This window comes from Schistocerca piceifrons, chromosome 10 (assembly GCF_021461385.2).
Source record: "Schistocerca piceifrons isolate TAMUIC-IGC-003096 chromosome 10, iqSchPice1.1, whole genome shotgun sequence".
Lineage (NCBI taxonomy): Eukaryota > Metazoa > Arthropoda > Insecta > Orthoptera > Acrididae > Schistocerca > Schistocerca piceifrons.
In genome coordinates, this window is record NC_060147.1 from 120,517,245 (window position 1) to 120,532,020 (window position 14,776).

Consider the following 14,776-nt stretch of genomic DNA (forward strand, 5'->3'; position numbering starts at 1 on the left):
CTCTCGAACACATCTACTTCCCAGTCTTCAACACGGTCAGTAGACATAGTCGAATAAGTGCCCGAAACGAAAGCTTGCGACATACTGCAGCAGCAGAACCCTACAGCACTGAGCAGTAAACACACGATTCTCCCGCCACTTTTACGTCAGCTCGATTTTTCTCCCGCCACTTCCACGTCAGCTTGATTTGTAGTCGCCGATCGATAAATCGATATACTTTGCGAATGCTGGGCTGCGTCATCTTGATGTCACTTCCTTAGTTCGTTCGGGTGAAACGAAGCTCTCCCGGCTGTGAATGGTCTGCTTTAGCCCGTGCTGCTTGCTGCTCGGCCATCTTGCGTGGAGGGTGGTTACGTGGGTGTGGCACAGAGTTTCTTCGCCCTCTGCGACGACCTCGGCGGTGACGGCTGCTCTTTGTTCCTGCTTCCGGTCCGGCGCCGTTCTGTCTGGCATTTCCCGCCAAAGCAGTGGCTTTGTTTTGCGTCTGTGCTCTGCAGAGACAGGCTTCGAAGTGTTGTGGGCAGCCATGGTATTTAGCAACAGGTGGGCCGTCACACAACTTACACTTTGCTGGGAAGTTTTTATACGGTTCGCCTTTCTTATCACATGCGTTTGTGGCATGCGGCTGGGCATATCGTATACAAAACTCTTTCATTCCACAGTGACGTTCAACGTGAGTAGTGGGACAAGGTTCGTGAGACGCCACTCTGCATTGAACTTTTAGCTAACCAGTAAACGAATGTACCACATAAGACATACACTCCGTATAATGACAAAGACTAGTAGATAAAAATGATCTATATTGTACAACTTTACACACACTCATTCTAAGATTGTATTAATTTTATGTATTAAAATAATTGTATACTAAATTGTTAGTTACAAGGTGATGAAGTCTATGAATGTAGGTGCGAGCTACACGCATTTTCCTATAGACTGTCATATAAGCTTACATACAGTACATTATTGAGGCCCTACCACTCAAAAGTGCAAGTCACACAACGAGACAAAAATATACATCAGCGGTCCATCTCACCTGTAGGTGTATGGGTGAGATGGACCAGTGTAGTGGGAGAGATGGACCACATAAATAATTGCTACACGTGAAGAAAAGAGTGAATGGAAATCATATATTTTTATTGGAGTATGTAGTAATGAATACAGTAAGACATTTCAGACCAAAACATTTTATCAGTTTTTTGTAAATAGTAAGCAAACACTGGAGTTTCATCGATTTGTAGATTTTTGTGCAAACTTTAGGGCATTTTTCTCCTACCACAGCTAATACACTTAATAGCAAATGATGAACAACATTCATGTGACCATCGTGAACAGGAAATTCACTGAATCCAATCTTCTTTTTTGTTGGTTTTGTAATAATTTCACCACACCCAAAACATTCATCTTCACCCCATTCGTCAAAGCTATTTTGAGTATCTTCTACGAAGTCTTCAGTGTTGCAGCTTTCGGCATCTGATGAACATGGTTGACTGTTTGCAGCATTTTTCTTTTGTTGTTTCTTGGGTCTCCTTTTGTCTTCCCTAGTGCACTTCTTTGTTGGTAGTTTTTGTTCCCTTTTTTCTGTTGCCTTTCTTTCCTCATCCCACTTCCCCTTTACTCTTTCAATATTTGGAGACAGTTGTTGTGTTCCTCTTGAAATTCAGTGTTCTGTCAGTAGAAGGAACAGGCGATATTTCTTCCAAAACTTTGTCTGTGTTGGCTTAGACATCTGAGTGGTTAGTTTTGATGGGGTAATTGTGGAAGTCAGGGATTTCGTAGGAGTGGTGCTTGAAGTTGTCGGTGGAGGAACTCTGCTCTTTTGACGTGCTTCGGGTCGCTGGGTTTCTTGATGAGCTGTGAACTGGTTGGTTGGCTTGCTTGAGTGCTAGATTCAGCTCCTATATTGGTTTGCACTGACTCAACTTCCAACAAAAAACATAGTCAGGGATTGCAGACATACTGAGTGGAATTATTCCGCATGCCGTGCAGCCACTTGTACTATTTTCTACGGTGGCTGATTTAGTCCATGCTGAATTTAGTAGTTTTCCAAACTGAAGACAGTTTGTTTTCCTCCCTGGATTATTTATCAAGAAATTGTTGCAATTTTTGTAAAAGTAGTTTTTCAGCGATTTGAAAAATGTTCGATACATTGATTCCAACCAGTGGGATGTATGTGGAGGTAGACTCATTAAAATAATCCCTTGTTCCTCTGCAAAGTCTATAGTTAACAAACAGCTTGTGCGAGATGTGTGTCCAAGTATTTTTTTCCTGCTGGTTTCCTGGGAGTGATTTGTTTTTTAGCCAATCCAGGAAAATAGAACTGTTTACATATACAGATTTTTCAGACGTTTTTACAATTGCACCTGGTGGCATTCCATCCATATATTTCTGCTTTACGTTTTTCCTCTTCATTATGGAAAAGGGTGGAAGAAATGTTCCTTCGCCATTGACACAACACAGAACAGAGATTGTCTCTCCTTTCTCACCAGATGTGACTGACGCAACGTTTCTTGAACCTTTAATTGCTAAAACACTGTCAGGTTTGTTGTTAAGCTGCAGCCCAGTTTCATCCATATTGTAGATGTGCCTGGTTTGCTAAACCATTTGTTTTCGCACATGACAGTTGCAAGAAGCTTGAAATAGTCCTTCAGTGTCTTCATTCATCCTTTTGGCTCGAGCAGCTGACACACCTTCTGCTCTTCTTACAACTATATTGGAATTATGTCCAAGAAAGGAATGAAGCCACTCGTAACCAGCCTTTTTTAATTCTTTATTGAAAGTATGTTGTATATTTAGCCTTTCGGCTGATTCAAATGCCATACTCCTTACCGAATCTCTACATGGTGCAAAATTTCGCTCTTGAAGTTTCTTAATGTGAGCGATGACTTTTCGTTCATTCTCAATACCCAGTAAAGGCTGAGGTCCCATACTACCCTTAGAATAATTTTTTGACTGCAGTCTTCTTTTCAGTGTAGTTTTAGGTATACCAAAAGCTTTAGCTGCAGCATTGACACCCATGATATGCCGCACAGCATGTATGGCCCTCATCAATCCATCTTCGGTCCATTTGCCTAGCTCACAAGATCCGGTCCTTTTGTAATTAGTTGGCAATTTTCTGAAAGAGAAAAATACCAACTATGCAAAAACATGTTATTTGATCAGTTTTTAAAATATTAATGTAATTTCCATAGTCACTTAAGATATATTTGTGGTCCATCTCTCCATAATTAAAAATGTATGGTGCATCACTCACAAATAGAACTGGTCAATCTATCCCGATTGTCTGGGAGAGATGGACTGCCCCGATTTCAGTCTGTAGTTTTAGAGCTCGGTGGCCTTTTTAGGTTAGGTACATGCCAACACATTTGTCAAGCTTTTAGTAATAAAACTGCAGGAATTCTGAAACTACAGGAATTCTGTGCAAAATGTGCCATAATACTAAAAGAATGTAACTGCATGATAGAACTTCTCAACTTACCAAAACAGAAAATGTCATTTTTCTCCTGAACTAAGACTATAATGACATTATTTTCGCACGACGTTCATTCAAAAAAGAGCTTACTCACAAGTGAACGGTGCTGCTCTCTAGCGGCGCATTCACGAAATAAGTCACTGGTCCGTCTAACCCAGTGGTCCAACTCACCCCTATGTGAACACTATGGGCTGGGTTTTGTCAGAGTTCATAGTTATTTTCCATCTAAGTGCCCAATTGTGTATTTCCTGCACTTGTTCCATCAGTTTCCTGACAATGTACTTCAAATTAGAGCTGCTTTGGAAGATTGCCGTATCGTCAGCGAGAGGGCTATACTGTGTGGGGCCCATGATGGAGCCTTTGGGTACCCCTGCAGCAATTGGTCTGAGGTTGCTGTTAGAATTGCTTATTGCTACGAAGACTTGTTCATTGCTGAGGAAGGAGTGGATTATGAGGATGATGTGGAGGGGACAATCATGGTCTAAGAGTTTGGCGATGAGTCCTGTGTGCCATACCTTGTCGAACGCCTTCTGTATGTCCAAGAATATGGCACCAGGTCTGTGGCGGATTTGGCGGGCATTGCAGATGTGCTCTACCAGCCGCATTGTTTGGTGGATTGTGCTATGGTTTTCTAGATAACCAAATTGTTCGGGAATGATAACATTGCGTTCTGAGAGGAAGCGTTTTAGGTGAGAAAGTATTATGCGCTCCAGTATCTTCCCCAGGCAGCTGAGGAGGGAGATAGGGTGATAATTTTTGGAGAAATGTAGGTCTTTGCCAGGCTTTGGTAAGGTGATAACCCTGGCAATTTTCCAAGGCTTTGGGAAGTAGAAAATGTGTAGACAGGTGTCGTAGATTTTCATTAGGGATTCTATGGAAATTGGAGGAAGGTTTTTGAGATGAGATGTGAGGGGGGGATAGTTTGTCAGGACCAGGGGATTTCTTGTTGTGGAGGAGTCGGATATAGCTGCATATATCGTCAGAGTTTATTTCAGGGAAGTGGGTTACTGCAGGGGCCCACAGATACCGGGTTGCACTTCTAATGACTGCCTTCTCATGTTTGTCGGTTTCAGGGTCGTCTGTTTCAGGCGTGGTGAACTGCAGCTCCGGTGAGTTGGCCATTGCTTCAGATTTGCTCTGATTATCATAAACCAGGCTGTTTGGTCTGTGTTGAGGCTTGATTGGTGAGGGGGGGGGGATTTTTCCTAGTTTTTGTGAGGCGCCAGAACGTGTCGGGTTTTTCCTCAGCCTCATCGAGAGTTTCCTCCCACCTCCATTTGTTGTGGTCCTGTAGTTCCATTCTAATCTGCCGACGTAGATGTTCCACTCTTCGTCGGTCTGCAGAATCGCGGAAATCTTGCCATCGCTTCCGGAAGTATTGCTTGTCGGAGAGAAGGTTCTGTAATTGTTGCAGAATGGAGGATTTGGTGGTATGATGGGTGATAATAGTGGTGGCTCGTCTATGACTTTCGGGAGGGGTATTATTGCCTGGTTGACGTCGGCTTTGGAGTTAACGTTCGGGATGTTGGGGGTGTTGTTGGTTAGGAAGGCATTGTAATTGTCCCAGTTGGTGTGGGAAGACTTGATGGTGTGCCAAGTCTCCTGGTGGTGGCCGTTGCCACCTAGAACGAGAATGATGGGGTTGTGGTCAGAATCTAAGTCGTTAATAACTGAAAGGGAAATATTCCACGGGATGTTTTTGAGTAGGAAGATGTCAAGGATGTTGGGGACAGAGGTGATGGTTGACATGGAAATGGATTGGTGCGTCGGGTGCCGCAACAATTACGTTCCTCTTGGTTTGCAGGTTTCGGTGTATGATTTGACCTTTCCTGTTGGTTGTCCTGCAGTTCCATGAAGGGTGCTTGGAATTTAAGTCGCCCCCCAACCATTGCAGTGTGTCCCAGGTCAAGCAGTATTTGCAGGTCAGCTGGTACTATTTTTGGAACTGCTAGTGGGTTGTAGGCAGCTATTAGGATTGTGGGTTTATTGTATATTTGAAGCTCTATTGTGGTGGACTCGGCTCTAATCAGATTTTGGGAGTTCAACCTTCTGTGGGCAATTCTGTTTTTCACCAGAATGGCCGTTCCACTGCCAGGTCGGTTGTCCCTGTCGTTTCTGTATGTTACGTAATTTCTAACTAAAGTTCTGGGCTGGTTGGAGAAAAGTCTCTGTAATGAGAGCGATGTTCACACAGTGTGTATCCAGGAACTCTTGTAGTATCGGATGTTGGGTTAGAACGCCATTGGCGTTCCAGTTCATGATATTTAGAGGCTTGTTGCGTTTAGTCTGACCCATTAAAGAAATTTATGGCGTCAGTTGCCTGTCTGAGTTTGGCGACTGTCTGTTGGATTGTGGTCACAACTTTTTTTTATATTGAGCTGCGAGACCAGTCCCATGAGCATTTTGATGTTCTTGCAAAGTCCTGTGGGTTGATCTGATGCTGGAGTTTGTTGTTGGGGCTGCTTTTGTTAGACCATAAAATCTTGTTTCCGTATCACGGATATGGCCACATAGGGTAGACTGGACGAAACGATCCCTTGGGGCATAATGGTCACGCTCTCCGCCTTCACAGTTACTGCTGCCATCCAGCGGACAGTTCGTGTATTAAGAGCTCACATGAGTCTAAGATTACACCAGTGATATAGTTCCGCCGTGCCAATTCTTCCTCTTGGCATTGAGTGAAAACGATTTTATAATTTCCTAAGACTTTCTTACCTTGCACAGCAGATGTATTTTTTCCTGTTACTCTTCTTTTTAGTGCCATTCTAGGGACATTAAACAGTTTGTGAAACCAAACAGCCCAGACAGCGTGTTTCATATTTTCAAAACAGATGAGCTATTAGCTCTGATTGCATTGCCGTAATAACTGGTTAATGTTGCTTTATAATCTGCCTTCAACTTTCTTAATCTTGTACCTGCGCTCTTTTGTATGTGACCAACACATTCATACTTCACCACAGGAATATCTGGACCATATGGCTGCATTTCAGAAATTGATTTAAAAGTTTTTGCTTCACCATCTCTAATGATTTTGCAATATTTTACAGTATGCTTTTTTCAGATCGCATGAAAATTGATTTCGTCCCTTCTGCTTCCATACTCCCAGATGTTCCTGTATGATTAATGCTGCATTTATCTTCATGCTTCTCCATCCATTCAGCATATTCTAGAGTGTTCTTTTTATTTTTTGCAAAACTGAAAAGATTTACAACTCGAAGACAGTACCTCTGTGTCACGAACTTCACCACATTTTACCCCGATGACTGTTGACACTCCATGTTGTGATGTGTGTCCTTTTGTTAGCCTTGAACCACCACGACTAACAGCAATTTCGTTACAGTTCTCCAAAGCTTTTTCTTCATCAGCGATATGTGACATTGACTCTCCTGCTACAGACACAAGACAGCCCAGAAGTCTGTCAACAATCAGGTTGTATGTTTGTTTTATTGGAGGAGGAAAGCCCATAATTCCACAAAACAAGGTGATTCCTGACAAACCTTGTCCTAAGCACCTCATAGTGTAAACAATTTGTCTGTTGATTGCATACACTCTTTTCTTCTGTCCAATCGTGGCACTGTTTCGGAATGCACCAATGTTTCCACATTTACCACACACTATTGAAACCTTGCAGCCTAAACCTAAAAAAGTGGCATTTAGTTTCACTTGTTCACCACACACAAAATCTAGGCATCTCTCTATTTCTTTAAACATTAGATTAATATTAAAAACTGAATTTCCAATCTTCTCTAGACATTTTGGAGGCCTATAGCTACTTTTCACTTTACTCTTAGAAGCACTCGCTGTGTTGCTGCAATTACCGTGGTTACTGTACTGATTTCCATGAAAATACACATGTTTTGTTTAAGATACATAGTGTTTTCCCATTTGGCAGTGAAAAAGAATAGTCAGAAATCGCTCTGTACAGAAGGGGCCACTATGTTGAATTTCTCCTTCACCACTTTAGAAATATTTGGGAAAATATATTTTTCACGCCACCATGCAAGTGGTTCCTCACTTCTGCTAACTACTGGGCTGCCCAGGTACCATTGCACTTCCACAATAGCAGCTGACTGAGGAGTGCCCTGGGACTGTGTTGATTTTACAATTGCGTCATAGGCCCGCCATAATGACGAGGGATCAGTGGGGGTTGAAGTCGACACAGTTTCATGACTCTGGCCTGTGTTTGTCAGTCTCCTGTCACCCATCTTTTGTGCTACTGGTTCAATAAGCTGCTTCTTTGCATTTTCTGCTGCTACCCGGCTTTCAAATACAAGAGTTTTAAAGCGTGGATCTAGTAGAGTAGCTACTCCTATAGACTTGCTCATCTCTACATTGTGGAAACGGTCCTTCAGGCCTTTTGTTAATTCTTCGACATTCCTTGTCACACTGTTAAATGGCCTCTGCAAAAGTTGTGTGCACACTGATAATAATCCCATTGTCAGAACAATAACCTGTAAGTAAATAAGTTATACAGAACTGCAACCAGTCACTTTTTTGAATAGTTGTTTTATTCCATGAACCGGTTTTCGAACCTTTCCAGGTTCATCTTCAGATGGTTTCAGGAAGTTACATCATTACTGCCAGCAAAATGCTGGGTGCTGGCTTGCGACAGTATAGGCAGCTTTATTCGATTAGTGTCCATCTGTCTGCCTCCATTTTGATGTCCAGTAGTTATATCAGTACACACATTCACACAAACTATATTAATTTACACTCTGACAGCGAGACTCTTCCAGCATCCAGTACGCGCTTTACAACTGGTGTAAACAGTACAATATCACAGAAATGACTATGCAATAATACAATAGCTAACATTTTAGCAAGAAAAAGCTGCTTGACTTACTTGGCTGCCAGTAGGACATGACTCAGCACTAAGCCGTGTTGAAACCTGCACAAATGGCGTCAACGCAGAGCAGAGTTCTGAGCAGATGTTCCATTCATCGTCTGTCAGTTGTTCAAAATCAAGTGAAGTCTTCACTGCATCTTTAATTTCAACTATTCGCTCCAACATACACAGAGTAGAGTTCCACCTTGTTGGCACCTCCTGCACAAGTTTTTTAACATGACCTGCCCCATTATTTTGTTGGTATGTCAGCAGTCTTTCTGTTGCCTGGCAGCTTCTCTTGGAGAATGCTACAATAGTTTTCACTTTCTGCTGAATTGACACAAAATGTTTTAGTGCATTCTGAACAATAAGATTTAGTGTATGTGCATAGCATCCAAAGTGTTTCCACTGTAAAATGGATACTACATTTTTAATATTTGGTGCATTATCCGTCACAACCAGCAAAACTTTGTCTGTCGGATTGAAGTTATCTGTCGTGCCTATTAGAGATGCCGACAGATTCGAAGCAGTGTGTGGACAGGAGAATTGGGAACATCCTAACATCACAGACTGCAAGGTGAAATCTTCAGACACAAAATGCCCTGTCACCGCCATGTAACCTTCATTCGCTGCTGATGTCCAGCAATCCGTGGTCAAACTGTCTTCGCAGCTAACAGTTTTTCTTCCACTTTCTCCTTTGCTGCTGGCAGCATTACATCTGAAACATGCTTCCTGCTTGGTAACTCATAACCAGGATTAAGGGCGCACACACAACCACGACTGACAATGGTTGAAAGTCCTTAGTGAACAGTTGAAGAAGTTGCCCATCTATCTTTTTCTGATTCACACCGATCCTTTTGGAGATGTATGATGTTATTGTACTTTGAACACCTTGCTCCATCGAGGTGTCTGGTGCAGCTCTCTCCTCTTCCACCCTACTGGTGCCAAGGATCACCTCCACCTCTACAGGAGGGGTTTGACCTAAAGAAAAATGGGTTTCATATCGGCATAAGCACAATAGAAATGATGCCATAGTACTTTTGGTGATATATATTACAATGTATGCGTACATTATTCTACATGGTATTCACAGCTTGAATATTTACTTCATACTAGTTGACAATTGACCCTTTTTTAGTAATGACAATAGCTTCAAGTTTCTTCTTTAATCCTAGTAATACCAACACATTTTCAATAATGTGTACTACCAGGTCGGGGAAGGGAGGGTACTGTATTTCCACCCTAAAAAAATCTGTTAAATGTTGTTGACATATTAACATGTTTTAAACAAATACTGATATATAAGTAGGATCCTGAACTTTAAAATATTCAATATGACTGTCACTGTGGAAGGTCACATGTACTATTATGGTGTCAAATTTTTGGGGTAAGTTTAACCACAAAATTTAAAAAGTTATGGAATTCAGTCGAAGACTTCATTAAAAACCATTGTCCTTTGCAAAATTTTAAAATATAAAATAGTATCTAATTAATACACACACACACACACACACACACACACACACACACACACACACACACACACACACACACACACACCTGCCGCCACCGCCAATCCCCTTGGTATTGTGAGGGTTAAAAACAAATGATACGCAAGAACGAGCACTGATACAAACTGCTATCCGATTAGTTACTAATAATTGCGAGACAGTTACAGAAGCTTCCAGATGCACATATTATACAGACTTTTTGTAGTTAGTGCGCCCAAATATCAAATAGCCTCATATACGACATGTATCACACAGTGACATTTTATTAGCACCACCGTTATTACACCTGCAACAATAACTGCAAATTAAATAGTTTAGTATTTCTGGGCACCATATCTAACGCAATGGATAATAAAACATAATTTAATGTTTAATTTAGAATGTAAAAAGAGAGAACTGAGAAGAGGAATGAAAATGTCAAGGCAAACAGGTGCGGTGTATCAACAGCTTAAGTAGTCCCGACAAATGAAAACTTGCGTGTGCATTGTTACAAAGCACTATACTGTATAGCATACTCTTATTTTAAAAAAATATATATAAAATAAAAATAAATGATTATACATGCAATTACGGTTATTTCAGTGCAATAAATATATTTTTTCGTTACTTACCCAAATCTAGCTCCAAAGGTCTATGTGAAGAGAAATTCACAATTACATGAGATTTCTGAAGATGTTATTTTCAATTCGATGTCGTCGATTTGTACGATAATTTCTTACCGCACAAAGTACATTTCACAAACCCTTGATCAAGAGTTGCGAAGTAAGACCACATGTCGCTTGTCCTCGACCTCTTCATGCTGGCAACGATTGGTAGTAGTAGCAACAACACAAAGAAAAACAATGTATGCGTACATTATTACGGATCAAAAGTAAATACCCTCTAACGCAACCAAGGGCTGGAAAGAGGGTGGCACCTGTTCCGGAACACCAAGAATTGCAGAGAAGTGAGGGAATAGAATCCCGTTATTTGCCATTCCCTCTCCCCGATGGCCCAGCGTCATTTCTGTAGCGGTACAAAAATATTTGTTCGCTCCAGTAACTATCCTCTCTGGAAACATCTCCGGGATCTACCACCTTTAACTGGAGTCACAGTTGCTATCAGCCACCGCTCGGACATTAACTTTATTTAATTGTTTGTGCTAAAAATAACGAAGGGGCACGAAATAGCACACAGTTCTCATCAACAGATGGCGTGCAGTCTGTTATCTCCATGGCCTGTACAATGCCTTCCACATGGTCTATCCCTCTCCTTCGTTTGTAGCCAAATCCCCGATGAGTTGACGCGAAAGCGTAGTATGATCTTCGGTCAACAGATGGCGCGAGGCACTGTTGACACTAGACAGTTATTGAAAAAACTGCCAGTATCAGAGGAACGGTTATCGCAGTAACCGTTACTTCGCAGTAACCGTTTATTTCTATCAGTTATGCTATTTTTTGCCTTCTCTACTATATAGGGAGAGAGTGGCCAATCGGCTCGTGGCTGCCATGTTTTTACCAGATTACGCGCGGGACGTACAATTAGGTACCGACGCAAGCAGAAAGCTGGCCATTTCATGACTAAAATAAGGCATGTGTTTGACGCATGAGACCAAAGCAGATCTAGCTTAATACTCTGTACATGATTAAAAGAAATGCCAATCTCATGTGTTTATGGGCCTAGTAAATTTGTGAGCAAATAGAAGTGTCGTGAAGCAGTACGCGTGTGTGCCGAATTTCAACAGTTGTGTTTTATGAGGCTATATAAATGCTGACAGCTGTTCAAAAAGAAAAAGAAGTTTCATTTAATGTATCTCAAAGTACATGACGCCATTTCAGATTTTCCGTGCCGGTATTCATAGCTGAAATTGGTAAACTCTTCTCTTTCCGTCCCCACATAATGCATTTTAAGTGTGTGTCGATCTTGTATCATTTTCTTATGCTGGCGAAACAAGTCATTCTGTACACTCCTTTAGGAACTCTATGCCACAGAACATCGGTACTCAGAACACACAACTATCAGTACTCAGGTAGGCTAGTCAGGCCTGCAAGGTGAGTGGTCTGCCAAGCGAGTGGATTTATTCATATTTCTCGAGTAACATCAATGACTGATTATGAGCTCTAGTACCCACAATTAAGCTACAAATTATTCTCCTGTTTGAATATTACGCAACAGAAACGGATAACACACCTCTGAGAATTAGGAATTTACGCAACTGATTGCTCACTACACTCTGGCAATACCATGATTTCTTTCTTACCAAACGGCTTTGATAAACACGTGGCCATCGCACTGAATATGAATGGCGCTCACAGGTATCTGGATATCATGACTACACACTATTTGAAGAACAAGGCCCACTATCTTTTTCTTTTTACTATCTTTTTTATTCCGATAAATTCTATTACGATTCAGAGATAACCTATACACACCATTACATTTTATACAACAATTACACGTGAGAAACTCTGCCCAGTGGGTGTGGTTTACATTGGTGATTCTCTGTCGTATGGTCTCGTAATTATCTAACACTACAGTGCACTTTCTGGATAGGATGGTGGATCTTTTGTTATATCTCACACATAGACTCACACCCAGCATCACGAAAATTTACTCCAGACCGAGTGGTACGAAAAGGAACATGCATAACCCACTGCCTCTGAACCTATCTTGCTACTCTCCCATGCGAACCACACATACATAAATTATGTGAAATACATCACACTGGCAACAAAGAATAGTCACAACGTTAGAATAACTTCACTTCCAGCTTTCCCACTTGAATTTGTATTCACACCACTTTTACACGACATTGCCCCACTTCGTAACTTTTCTTTCCTACGGCGAACTCTGGAGGATATATGCACGTCTTCCTGTGCAATGCAAGCCAAGTGGCGTCGTTGTATAGACGGCTGACTCACCTTGCTTCTCTCTGAGTATTAGAGTTTGAATCTAGCGTCACACGGAAACATAACACGCAAAGTAATATTAGGATCATATTCATCACACACGAGAGTCCTCAACTGATACCTTGGACGAGTACTTCTCTTTATCCTTTGTCTCATGCACAGATTGAGACTTACACAGTACTCACCACGTGGAAGTGCTTGTCTCTAATTTAAAGTCCTGCACACGCCATTTCTTAAATATTTCCAACTTATAGTACACAGCTAGTAATTCAGCTTAACTTAAGCACTCGGAAGTATTTCAACTTATTGCTACCGTGGTTTCATTGTGACCGTTGTTCACGTCCGAAGATTACTACGATCCCCTTAATATTACCTGCCTGACATTTAATTCTCCCCACAAAAGTTCCTGAAATAGAGAAATTATTATTCCAAACAACTCTTAAGTATTTCACATGCATACCACTCTCTCCACTCTTTTGTCTTTACGGAGCACACCTAAGACAGGTCTAAGGTTATGTACACATGATAGCGTTGCATCGCACGCTGCAAGACACGTCAGAGAAAGTGGTGTGTACACACGTACAGCGTTGACGCCGCGTTGAACTCCAGTTCAGCCATGGAAGTTGAAGAGGCACCATGTCTTTGGATTATGCACCGCAAAGAACGGAGACGAAGGCAAAGACAGTACTGGGTACATCCAATTTTACGTGACAAATTAACTCCCGGATCTTTTGTAACTCTGTACCCAAATCTAAGAAAACATGGGCCAAAGTTTTTTAATTACTTAAGAATGTAGATTGCGTCCTTTGACGAGTTATTGAACATAGTTCATGATGACCTGGCACCTAGTGGGAACTACGTTAGAGATAGTATTTCACCAGAAGAGAAACTCGTAATCACACTGAGGTAAGTTTATTTATAAACTGATATTACATGTACGGTATAAATTATTGTATATAAAATAATAAATTGACAAGACATCAATTTAAAACTTTTATTCTTTTTCAAAGTAAAGAAAATCCTTCAGTTTTAGTACAAATCCAATATTCCAGAACTTTGTAGAGAAGTGCAACTCTGCTGGTGCGGCGGCCTCTTGTGGTCGTCGTGGGGCCTGAGTTGCATGTGTTGGAAAAGCTCCAGAGTGTACCTGGCCATATTGTATATTCAGCAATTGTTGATGTTCAGACCTTGCTTGCGAGGTGACCGGTACTTGTGGAGACTGAGAAGCTTGGGCTGGAAAAGCACCTGGCTATACTTGGCCATGTTGCATACTGGAGAATGGTTGGTAGTGCACAGGTCCACGTGCCTCATTAATCGCAGTTGCGTTGTAGAAATCTAGGGCTCTTTGTATTATTTCAAGTAACTGAATTTTCATTCTAATTTTACCGTGTTCAGGCACTTTAGTCAGTTCCTTGTACAGAGACAGACAAGAGTTTGTCCTCATCTTCATTATTTTTTTTCCATTTCTTTGTTCTCTTAGCAAAATACTTTTGTTTAAAACGTCCGAAAAATGTTTATAAACTGGATTTAACTTAATTTTTTCCTTACTTACTGGGTTTTCGGTACTTTGTTCTGGCCTGTTCAAATCGTCAGTAGCTGCTTCCTCCTCCAAGATGACTGTGTCCTGACCATGGTCATAAAGATTACTGGTAGGCTCCTTATTACTTACTGTATTTTCTAAAACTCGGAGCCGTGAGAAATATATATAAGGAGTAGAGCTGCTTGCTCCAGATCCTGATCTTCCATCTCTTTTGCAAAGTTGCCCCGACATGTTTCAGCACTTCAGTGCTATCTTCAATGGTTTATTTCATTTTCTTACTTAACATGAAGCTGTTGGGTATTTATATTGCTAGCTAGTCTGCTACATAATCTACAGCTTGTCATGGCTTTGCTGTTGTAGTGTTTTCTCATATGTTTTTCGTGAGGTGAATTCGCTGATTTCTGTGACTTACGGTCTTTAACAACGCACTTTCTACGAATTTTCAAACATAGGCAGAGTTTTCACCGCCCTTACGTGTTGACAACGTGCGTGCTGTTACCAAAGTCACTCGCGTCTGTCGTCTGCTGCCATAGCCCATCA

General features: G+C 41.4%; 1 protein-coding gene across 1 annotated transcript; it reads right to left on the reverse strand.

Moving 5' to 3' along the window:
* Positions 1–7,377: 7,377 nt before the first annotated feature.
* On the reverse strand, positions 7,378–14,467 carry LOC124718748 (zinc finger BED domain-containing protein 4-like). Its single transcript, XM_047244362.1, has 3 exons — positions 14,249–14,467; positions 8,316–8,657; positions 7,378–7,923 (listed from the first exon to the last, which is right to left on the reverse strand). The coding sequence occupies exons 1-3, from the start codon at positions 14,465–14,467 to the stop codon at positions 7,378–7,380; spliced, it is 1,107 nt and encodes a 368-aa protein (XP_047100318.1).
* Positions 14,468–14,776: the final 309 nt, after the last annotated feature.